Source organism: Rhinopithecus bieti, unplaced genomic scaffold, assembly GCF_001698545.2.
Source record: "Rhinopithecus bieti isolate Rb0 unplaced genomic scaffold, ASM169854v2 scaffold_18471, whole genome shotgun sequence".
Lineage (NCBI taxonomy): Eukaryota > Metazoa > Chordata > Mammalia > Primates > Cercopithecidae > Rhinopithecus > Rhinopithecus bieti.
In genome coordinates, this window is record NW_016809119.1 from 372,122 (window position 1) to 384,088 (window position 11,967).

General features: G+C 39.6%; 2 protein-coding genes across 2 annotated transcripts in view; one reads left to right on the forward strand and one right to left on the reverse strand.

Moving 5' to 3' along the window:
- Positions 1-7,359, forward strand: part of BMX (BMX non-receptor tyrosine kinase) — a 54,880-nt gene extending 47,521 nt beyond the window's left edge. Inside the window, exons 16-17 of the mRNA XM_017888576.1 lie at positions 2,535-2,735; positions 6,909-7,359. Of these exons, the coding sequence (XP_017744065.1) occupies positions 2,535-2,735; positions 6,909-6,983 (276 nt within the window). The 3' untranslated portion in view covers positions 6,984-7,359. The remainder of the gene's footprint in view (positions 1-2,534; positions 2,736-6,908) is intronic.
- Positions 7,360-11,069: 3,710 nt separating this feature from the next.
- ACE2 (angiotensin converting enzyme 2) overlaps positions 11,070-11,967 on the reverse strand; it is a 43,776-nt gene continuing 42,878 nt past the window's right edge. The window contains exon 19 of the mRNA XM_017888581.1: positions 11,070-11,932. The gene's annotated coding sequence lies outside the window, so the exon portion shown is untranslated. The remainder of the gene's footprint in view (positions 11,933-11,967) is intronic.

Genomic DNA, 11,967 nt, shown 5'->3' on the forward strand with positions numbered 1-11,967 from the left:
ATTTCAAATAGTTTTTTACAAGGAGTCATTGAAAGCTAAATCTCAGTTTTTGCTAAGCCCAAAAAGTGGAAAAGACATCGATCGTCTGCATGAAAATAATGTGATAGCCATTCCCTTCTGCACTGACCAATTCTTAGTGTAAATACCACACATGACTTGGTATTTTCCTTGACTCCTGCCTAGTTTCAAGCAGTCTCCTCTCTGTTAAAATTTATATTTTAGATTGGGATTGGCAAGCCACAGCCCAGGACCAGGTCAGTTGGTTTTTGTAAATAAAGTTTTATTGGACACAGTCATGCCCATTCATTTATGTATTGTCTATGGCTCATTTTGTGCTACAACAGCAGAGTAGAGTAGTTGCCACAGATACTGCATGTCCCAAAAAGTCTAAAATGCTATGTGGCCCTTTATAGGATAAGTTTGCTGACTCTTATTTTACTAAAATATCTATATTAAAATTTAGTAAAGGTCATTAGAAAAGGGAAACAATTCTTAAATTGTGACTACATTTTCTGATTTTTTTCTATGTTGTGAGAATATCAAGGCTATTTTCAATCACTGTTGGATGGACCCAGGAGAAGTAATCCAAATGTGACTGAGACTTATTTCATGCCTTAGTTCAGAAGTGTAATTTGATTTACTGCTTGTCACCTACAAGATTGCCTTTGAAAAGGGGAAAATTTAGTCATTTATTTCTCTATGTGACACAATTTTTAAAACTATTCCCTTTGTAAAAGTGGCATTGTTCGTTGTTAAAAAAAAAAAAGAAAAGAAAAGAAAAAAGATAATCAAATACACATAGAAAAAGAACAAAAAATCACAAAGATAGCATTTTGGTGACTACTTGATGCCATGTTGTGCTGATTAACTTTTGTACCTTGTTATCAAAATTAGTTTTGAGGCTGAGTGCAGTGGCTCACGCCTGTAATCCCAACACTTCAAGAAGCCAAGGCGGGCGGATCACTTGAGGCCAGGAGTTCAAGACCAGCCCAGCCAACATGGCAAAACTTGTCTCTACTAAAAACACAAAAATTAGTCTGGCATGGTGGTGCATGCCTGTAACCCCAGCTACTTGAGAGGCTGAGTCACAAGAATCGCTTAAACCTGGGAGGCAGAGGTTACAATGAGCTGAGATTGTGCCACTGCACTCCAGCCTTGGCGACACAGCAAGAGACTGTCTCAAAAAAAAAAAATTAGTTTTGATAATCATACATCAATTATAAATGATACCAAAAAATCAATGCCCTTATTTAATAATTACAGCTTGTTTTTGACCAAAAAATTGTATTACCCAGCTTGATTATTTACTGTATGCCATAGAAGTTGGCCCCAGATATTTTCCAGCTGTTTATAAACACTAAATTCATTCTTAAACCGTATATCCCAGTGAGGATACCCAAAATGAATCAAGGCCTCTGATAGCAATTCCCAAAAAAGAACCCCACAGATAGTTTGAAATAAGTGTGTAGCCTTCCAAAGAGAAAGTTATGAGGAAACTGCATTCTTTTGGATGGTTGCTTTAGATTGTGTGTTTTAAAAGAAAAAAGCAGCCATAAAATTTGTAAGGTTGCTTTATTATAAATATTTGAAAGTAGCTGATTGTTGACATTCTCTGACCTTGGCCAGCACAGCACAATTGCCGCCATTTAGAGAGAACTTGAAACATCTCAGTGCTCTTTTAAGTGTTCTACGTGTTTTATCCTATTTCATCCTCACAGCAAGTCCATGAGGTGCAAATACCCCATTTTATAGACAGAGAACCTGAGGCTGAGAGGGCTTGAGAAACTTATCCTGCCTGTAAATGACAGAAGTCAACTTCAAAGGCCATGTCTAACTGACCCCAAATGCCACCCTCCTGACAACCATGACCAGAACCGAGATTTCCTAACCTGGGGACTGCAGTTTCCTGGATGAGTTTTGGGGGACTGTGAACATCCTGAAACTGAACACAAAACATGCTGTGTATTCACTTTTCTAAAAGGCGGCCAGTGGCTTTCCTCAGATTCCCAAAAGGGCCCCGACCCATATAAGATTAGGAGCCACTGCAGCAATAGAAAGGAGAATGTTGTCAATGACTTTCTCTTTAAATTTCCACTGAAAGGTAATCTGATTGTGCAATGAAATTGTTGCACGCAGCTGCCAAAGCAGAGAGACAGAAGGGTGAGGACATCAACCACTCATTCATAAGGGTTGGGGCAGGGGCTCACTACACAGGTAGTTGTAGTGAGGCTGTGTGAGGCTGAATGAAATCTCAGCCACTTCCCAGGAGTAGCTCAAGAATGATGTCTTGGCCCCAAGCGGTTCCTCTGTGGCCGCCCTTGCCATTCACCCATTTTCCAGCAAGCACAGATGTACAGGTATCAGGGAACATGGGGAAGAAACCCCAGGCTCCAGAAGCGATGGCACGGGCTCACCTTCCAAGCTCTGCTCATTTCGCTGGGACTCATTTCCCAGGGATCCCTCGCTCTGACCCATAGCCTTCCTGACCTGTTGTGTGAAACTCACTCCACAAACCCTGTACTTTCTAATAACAGCTCTCTTCCTTTTTCATCTGGGCCACCTCTTGGTGCGGTGCAGGGATCCTGATGTGGGAGGTGTTCAGCCTGGGGAAGCAGCCCTATGACTTGTATGACAACTCCCAGGTGGTTCTGAAGGTCTCCCAGGGCCACAGGCTCTACCGGCCCTACCTGGCATCGGACACCATCTACCAGATCATGTACAGCTGCTGGCACGAGGCAAGTGTATCCTCTGGGTGGGCTGGAAGGGGTCTCAAGCACATCCGGGATGATTACTGCATCACCACTGGGACGAAGCTTTTTTGAGGGAAAGCCCCTGGCACAGAGCAGGAGAAAATGGCTCTCAGCCCCTGCCCTATGTTTGTAATCTAAAACATGCAGGTGCCAAACAATTTACTGAACAACTTATATCCAGCTGTGTTCTAAGAACACTATAAATATTAACTTACTTAGGCATCAGGAAACACACTGAGGTAAGTATTATCATTGCTAAAACTAACAGAAGAGTAAACAAAGACTCAGGAAGGTTAAGTGACTTGCCCAAGGTCACATAGCTAGTAAGAGGTAGGCTAGCTAGTGCCAGGGTCCCTGTTCTTAACTGCAACACTATGGAGCTCCTCAAGTAGCAAATGAGTAGCAGAAAACATCTAACCACACGTAGAGAACACATAATGGACACTATCCCGTCTTCTCTCCCCTGCCTCCCAAACACCGAATAAAAGCATTCCATTCAGGTAGAAGATAAGGGTATCTTATGGGGAAGACATGGAGCTGAAGTTTCAGGGGATTAATTTGCAAAGCATCCACTAACTTCATAGAACTAATGGAGGTTGTTAAGGAAGTATGAGGCTCCATGTGTGCCCTTACTGAACTCAAAGTCTTTACACACACACACGGGCGCGTACACACACACATACACACACACACACACACACATAACAATGGGACTGAAAACACCTAGCAGTTTATAATTATGTGCCAGAATTAGAAAGACAAGGTTTTTGCCATAACTTTCAATGGCAAAAAACGTGATTACTTTTGCACCAATCTAACACAAGAAGAGCTCAGAGGAAAGAGAAACCAGCTTCCTGAGATAAAGCAGCTTCCTCAATGCATTGGTACCTGAGCTGAAGCAGGAAATCTCTACAAAATGTCCTAAGTATGTGAGTGGAGACATTGTAAAAGGGTGTCCAGGTGAGAACAGCACAAGCAAAGGTGTGGCGGCAGGAACGAGCATGGCATGATAGGTTGGTGCTATCGTTGGAAGGGCTGGAGATAAGTTTGGAAGAGTAGGTCTGGTTCAGGTTCTACAAGTGCGAGTTTTGGTTGTTATAGGCAATGAGGAGCCACTGAAGACTTTTGAGCAGTAACATGATAAAAGGAGGCTTTTGAGAACATTAATCTAAGAGCCCATGTTCATAATCATTATATGGCACTTCCTCAATGACAAAGGGCCTAATGCTGCATTCATTCATTCACTAGTAAAAGGCAGATTGGTGTAATGGTTAAGCCTGTGGGTTCTGGCATCAGAATACCTGGGTTGAATCCTGTCTTGATCACTTACTAGTTATATGACCTTGTACAAACCTCCTATTATCTCTGTGCTTCACTGTACTGTAATACTTACCTGTAATGTAATACTTACCTCATAGGATTTTTGTGTGGATTGAATGAATTAACATTATAAAGTCCTTAGGACAGTGCCCAGTACACAGTTCTGTTTGTCTGTTATTAATATTGTGTGTGCATATATATGTATTTACAAAGCACCTATGCACCAGGCAGTATGCTTGGTGCTAAGAATAAATTGTCACACACAACTTAAATAGTTTCTAATCTCTTGTACTGGAGCCTAGAGTCCCACTTTGGAAGAGTTGCTGATTGCATCACATAACATTATTTTTTGTTTAGCCTTAAATTATCGCCTGGAATATGAGCACTCTGTAATTTCCCACCCTATGGCATTTGGAACAGTATATAAGATTTCCCCACCTTTTTTTTCCCCCAAATGTTGACTATGGGAACCATGGATATGGACAGGGATATGCAGACTACAGTGGCCAACAGAGCACTTATGGCAAGGCATCTTGAGGGGGTGGCAATCACCAAAACAATTACCAGCCATACTAAAGGAGAACATTGGAGAAAATAGGATGAGATGTTAAAGTAACCCATCTTGCAGGACGACATTGAAGATTGGTCTTCTGTTGATCTAAGATGATTATTTTGTAGAAGACTTTCTAGTGTACAAGACACAATTACACAATTGTGTCCAACTGTATATAGCTGCCAATTAGTTTTCTTTGTTTTCACTTTGTCCTTTGCTATCTGTGTTATGACTCAATGTGGATTTGTTTATACACATTTTATTTGTATGATTTCACGTTAAACTTCAAATAAATGCTTCCTTATGTGATTGCTTTCCTGCATCAGGTACTACCTAGCTCTATAAAAATGTAATTTAAAATAAATAATAATTAAGGCACAGTTGATTTTGTAGAGAGTATTGGTCCATAGGGAGAAACTGCGGTCCTTTATAAAGAGCCAGCCAGGGTCACCCTCTTCCCCAATTTGTAGATGTATTCTATGCTCTTAAGCTTTCATCTTCTCCCTGTTAACTGAGGTTTCTACCACACTTTTGAATAATGTTCTTTCCGCTGTGGTTATCTGAAGACTGTCCTGAGATGAAGACATAAGTGTTGTGATTAACAGAAACTTTCTAGTAGACCATGTCTTTTTTCTTTTTTCTATCAGGTTTTAAAGATCTCTTTACAAATTAGGGAGAGTAATACTTTAAGTTATCAGCTTTATTTGATTGAGGGTGGGTGGGTTTTTTTTTTTTTGACCATGCAGAAGTTTTCTTAATATAGCTGAATATATCAATATTTGTTTTTATTGCTTCTGGAAATTGTCATAGATAGGCTTTCTCATGCCCAAATTACAATGACTTTCACCTGGATTTTCCTCTAGTACTTTTATGATTGCATTATTTTCCATTTATGTTTCTGATATAGTTTGTGTTTGTTATGGTATATGGTATCAAATATGGCTCCAAATATATAATCTTGTGTGACTATTCTGTTGTTGTCAGCCCTATTTATTAAAAGACCATCTTATCACCAGGAATGAGATACCACCTTAATGGTGGTGAAATGCCACCCTAATATTATATTAAATTTCCATATGTACTTGAATCTATTTGGAGACTTCCTCTTCTGTTCTGTGGTCTCTTTGTTCATGTGCTAGCACCACACTGCTCTGATTCTGTAGAGACTTTATAATATGTTTGAATACTAGGTAGTACCTGAATACTAGGTAGGCTAGCACCCCGTATTGCTCACCTTACTTTATAATTTCTTAGCCATTTTTACATATTTTTTAATTCTATAAAGAATCAATTTGTTTAGCTTGAAACAAACTCATTCATATTTTTGAGAAGATTGTATTTAGTTTGCATTTTAAGTTGGAAAATTTGACATCTTTATGATACTGACTTGTCCTAGTCTAGGACGAAGGAAGTTTTTATTTTGTTTTGTTTGTTTGTTTGTTTGGTTGGGTTTTCTTAGACAGAGTCTTGCTCTATCACTCAGGCTGGAGTGCAGTGGTATGATCTAGGCTTACTGCAACCTCCACCTTCCAGGCTTAAGTGATTTTCATGTCCCAGCCTCCCACGTAGCTTGGACTACAGTTGTGCACAACCACAGCTGGCTAATATTTGTATTTTTAGTAGAGACAGGGTTTCACCATGTTGGTCAGGATGGTCTCAAACTCCTGGCCTCAAGTGATCCGCCCATCTCAGCATCCCAAAGTGCTGGGATTACAGGCATGAGCCACTGTGCCTGACCAGGGATGCTTTTTTATATAGTCCAGTCTACATTTGCATTTTTCATCAGTGTTTCAAAGTCGTCCTCATTTTAGAGGGGGAGACTTTTTAGTGTTTTATTTTGGTGGTGGTGTTACTATAAATGGGGTTTTCTCTTCCATGATAACTTCTAAGTGGTTACTGTAGGTATATGTGAAGGCTACTGATTTTGTATGTTAATTTTATATCCTGCTGTCCTAGTGAATTCCTTTAGTCTTTAAGTTGATTCTAACATTGATACGCTCAGATTTTCCAGGTATACACTAAAACGCTTGCAAATAAAGAGACTTTTTCTTTTCCAATTATTGGGGCTCTAATTGTTTTGCATTGGTTAACACCTTCAACATAATGTTAAGAGTGATTATTATAGTGAGCGTCCTTGCCTTATTTCTGACCTCAATTGAAATGCCTACTGTGTTTCCACATTTTAAAAGTTGCTAGCTTTCTTAGGTGTAAATCTTTTATATATTTTATCTTTGATCATAACTTTCATCATCTAAAACACTGGGTTTTTTGTTGTTTTTGTTTAGCTTCCAGAAAAGCGTCCCACATTTCAGCAACTCCTGTCTTCCATTGAACCACTTCGGGAAAAAGACAAGCCTTAAAGAAGAAACTAGGAGTGCTGATAAGAATGAATATAGATGTTGGCCAGCATTTTCATTCATTTTAAGGAAAGTAGCAAGGCATAATGTAATTTAGCTAGTTTTTAATAGTGTTCTCTGTATTGTATATTATTTAGAAATGAACAAGGCAGGAAACAAAAGATTTCCTTGAAATTTAGATCAAATTAGTAATTTTGTTTATGCTGCTCCTGATATGACACTTTCCAGCCTATAGCAGAAGCACATTTTCAGATTGCAATATAGAAACTGCGTTCATGTGTAAAGATTGAGCAGAACTGAAAAATTACTTATTGGATAGTCATTCTTTTCTTTATATTGTCACTGTCACAACAATTAAATATACTACCAAGTACAGAAATGTGGACATTTGTCTTCATATTTCAATGTTTTCAAACTCCAGTAGGCATGATGATAATCAAATGCAGAGTTTATGAAAAGATTCCTAGAAACTACCTCCATAAAACCTGGTGGAGGAGGTCTGAGTGCAGCCTGTGAATTTGTATTTTTAGCGAACTCCCAGATGTTACTGAAGCAGTTGTTCTGAACTGCCCTACGGGACCTCATTACATGGTGGGGTATCATTAGGCGGTCCATTATTCAATCCAAATGGCACAATTCTCTCCTAATATCCAGATGAGTACAATGACTCTTAATGTCATGTATAAAACTAAAGTTAAATAATATTAAATAATATATTAAATATGTTGCACATAAAGCAAGCTTTTTAAGATGCTAAGGTACGATTTCTAGAATTAATTACATTGTTGCTTTCTAATCATTTTAAATCCTTGAGTTTGGGGATCTGGGGCTTCTGGCTAGTTTGATAACTGAAGTTATCAGTCTGCTATCTTAACATAAAAATACAGAAGTACTATTTTAGCTTCTCATGGCTATTACTAAATAGTATTTCAGCTTTAAAACTGTACCTGGGGATGCCCTTCTTCACGGCCTGCTACTGAACCCACTGGTTTTAACCTCTTTCCGAGTATGCCCTTGTCTTTTCTATAACGTCAAGAAGGGGGAGACCGATTCTGTAGAGGGCACCATTACAATGAAGAGACACCCCAATTACACCCTGCTGCTATTTTCCAGAGATCAGTCAATAATCTCTCAGAGACATTTCTATCCTCTCTCATCCCACTCTGCCCTTCAGCCACCAGCTAGTTTCAATGCTCCCTCTTGCTTATTTGTTTCTTGACATTTCATTAGTAATTCCTTCATTTCAACAGAGAATTGACACTCGTGAAGTCTTCTATTTTTTACAGAGGCACACAAATCTCAATTTATAATGAAATGTAACTCAAAATAATCACTAGGGCATTTGTATATTTTATTTTTGTAATTTTTTTTGTAGTGTTGACTATATCCTAGGTTCTTTCCTACCCAAGAGAAAAGAAAGAACAGGTGACCCAAACCCTCTGTCTCAATGGACCCACAGTCCGATGGGGGTGCCAGCCTTTCCTGCACCACAGACTGTTTCCCCACTCAGAGGATGAGCTCATGCACAAGCTGGGTCTTTCTGGTCTCCCTCTTGAAGATTTTTTTCCTCTCTTCTTCTTATTTTGTATATTTACCTTTTAAAAATAATCCTCTTTATAACAAAATACACGCTTGTAGCAAAAATTCAAACAATACAGAATTGTTTACTATGAAAAGAGGCCAAAGGCCTGCTTAGAAGCCTAGCTGCAAAAATCAAGTCAGGCAACAATTTAAGGTACCACTAGAGGTTTATCAGAAAACAAGTCCAGTGATGCTAGGAGGAGCCAAGCAAAAGAACACTATTCATAGTATTTCAAACGTGTATAATGATTTTTTTAATGCTGTATAACTGTGTTTAGTGGTGATATCCAGAATTTATTATTGTTATCTTAAACCAAGAGTCTGCCTACGCTCTTTTGGCGGTGAAGAAAAAGGAAGACTATGTGGTAAGAAACTTTCCCAAAGGGCAGGCTGCAGAGCAAGTTCAGATAAGTCACTTGCTAGGTAAAATCCAACAGATGCTCCCCAGTCTTGCTGAGCATTTTCTGACCCGCCAGAAGTCAAACACAAAGTCAAGAGGGTCTGGCAAAACTCACCTCACATCTACTTGAGTTAATTAAGATTCCAACACAGTAGATTTAGCAAGTTGAGTTTCTCAGTTTGTATTCTATCTTGGGAGTGGGTTTATGAGGAAGAGAGATTGGACCTACGGCCCCATCTTTACCTAAATGTGGAGGGAGGAGGGTCTCAAATGAGGAAGAATAGTTCACTGAGAGACACCAGAGAAGAGGAAGCTAGCACCTGCCCTTTCTGGCCTGATCACTACGTTTCTCTGGTCTGTGAGCTCCACAATGGCCCTTTTGCATTTGCAGTTTCATTTAATCCTTGCTTCCTTATAGCCCAGGGTTTGGCAAAGTTTGTAAAGAGCTTTGTGGGCCATGCCGTCTCTACTTCAACTACTCAGTTCTGCTCCGTAGCATGAAAGGAGCTCTAGACAATATGAAAATGAATGGGTGTGGCTGGGTTCCAATAAAACTTTATTTATGGACACTGAAATTTGAATTTCATATCATTTTCATTTATCATGAAATCTTAATTTTTTTCAACCACTTAAAAATGTAAAAATCACTCTTAGTTCACAGACCAGACAAAAACAGGTGGTGGGGTGGCCGGGTGCAATGACTCACGCCTGTAATCTCAGCACTTTGGGAGGCCGAGTCAGGCAGATCACCTTGGTCAGGAGTTCGAGACCAGCCTGGCCAAATGGTGAAACTCCATCTCTACTAAAAACCACAAAAAATTAGGTGGGTGTGGTGGCACACACCTGTAGTCCCAGCTACTCAGGAGGCTGAGGCAGGAGAATCACTTGAACCCGGGAGGCAGAGGTTGCAGGGAGCCGAGATTGTGCCACTGCACTCCAGCCTGGGTGACAGAGCAAGACTCCATCTCAAAACAGAACAAAACAAAACAACACAAAAAAGGTGGTGGGCAGGATTTGGCCCATGGGTCATTGTTTGCCAACTTCCATCCTAGGCCCAGGCACTGGTCCCTCTTTGTAGAGTCTCCATCCTTTCAGAGGATGCTCCTACACAGGAAAAGGACCACAAGCTTTACCTGGTGGGCAGAGTGAGGACTGTTCTAGAGAAAACCCCAAAATTAAGTTATGGAAATAAGCAGGTTTTTCTTTCTGTGTTACAGTTGGACACTATGTGACATGACCATGGCTCCTTTGCCATGTCTGGGGAGGCTCTTTTGAAGGTGTTAGATGATGAAAGTGGTTCCTGCAGAAATTATTCTTGCACTGTGTTGAACCAAGACAAGGACTGAGAACTTCATAAAGACCATGTGGCAACTACAAAGGATGTTTAGATAGCAGTAGCTTGACAGAAGATTTTCATGATATATTACAGAAGATGGGACATATGCAAGATAAAAGAAAAAAACTGTCTATGAAATGGTTGCTTTGCCAAGGAGTAAATTATGCTGTGGGCCCAATGAATGGCAGGATGATGCAGATGGCGATGTGAAATGTTGATTGTATCTCACAAAATAACAAAGAACTCTATCTCTGCTACGTGGGTGTCAGATAATTAAGACATCAAAGAGCCTCAAATGATCCTTATTTTGAGGCTATTTTATAGATTATGAAAGTCATCTTCCCCTGACTTGGCTAATTGATCCACCATTACCACAGAGAATTTATGAAGTACAAAGTCATTCTAACACTATGCTGGTCACCACATAGAATGAGTTAATGGGTAGAGTTTGGATATGTTAATCTATTTAATCTAGTTTTAATCAATCTTCAGGTATCTAAGAAATTCTGTGCTTACACTGGGATAGTGACTGTGAGAAATATAAAAGCAGCATCAGGTTTGGTTCCCAACCTGATGGTGTATACACTCTGTACACAACTTTTTTGGGACTAATTTTACAATTGCTTTGTACAATAAAGCGATCTGAGAATTTGCAATATATCAGGAGACATTTGGGAGGTCAGGAGCTCCAGACACTCAGATGATAACTTTGTTCACAGAAGTGAAAAGCAGACAAAACGTAAAGAAGCCCCAGCACATAAGTAAGCATAAGGAGTGTGCAAATCTAGCATTTATTGAGTGTCTGCTTTGTGCTCAGCACTACTCAAACACTGTGGGCAAATACAAAAGATTTAAGAGACTAGATATCCACTTCAGAGGGTGAACATACAATTGGAATTTCCATTCACTCCACAGTTAGAGAACAATGGAAATGAGTTTCTATCAGGCATGCTCTGGGAGTTCACGGAGGCCCCTGGTGCTAGTTTTGTGTTGTCAGGGAGATGTTGATCAAGCAGCTTGGAAGTGAAAAAGCAATGTCCTCTACCTGTTCCCTGGATTCTTCTCTCTTTAGACCTGTCACCTTGAAGAAAGCATGATCTGTTCCAAACATCACTGTAGGCAAATCACCATAGTACTTGGATTAAGTTAATGTGAAGAAAGCATGTCATCCTTGACAATGGACTAAATGAAAGTGAACTAGTGCATGCCATTCTCAATCCTTGCAGCTGCACCAGTTCCCAGGCACTGTCCTTACAAGTGTTCCATCCATATTCCATACAAGGTCCAATACTTGCTCCCATGATATATCCTTGTTTTCAACTTCAGAAATTCAACACACATTTACATTTAGATTATCCCTGAACAGCCTGTGAGACCAAATACACACTTTCCCTAATACACTCTAATACAAAATCCTTATTAGGAAACAGAAGTCAAATCCAGAGACAGAAATAAATACTGAAAGCAATGTCAGTGAAGATGCTCTCTCCTTGACCATGTTGTCTTTGGACAATTTTTTTCTGAACAGATTCATAGTTTTGACATTTAATGATATCTTTATCATCTCATATGTTCTATACCATGAAACTAACATTTACCTACAACAAAATCACCTCAAGAGGAAAAACATAGATTTTTCTAAAAGGAGGTCTGAACATCATCAGTGTTTT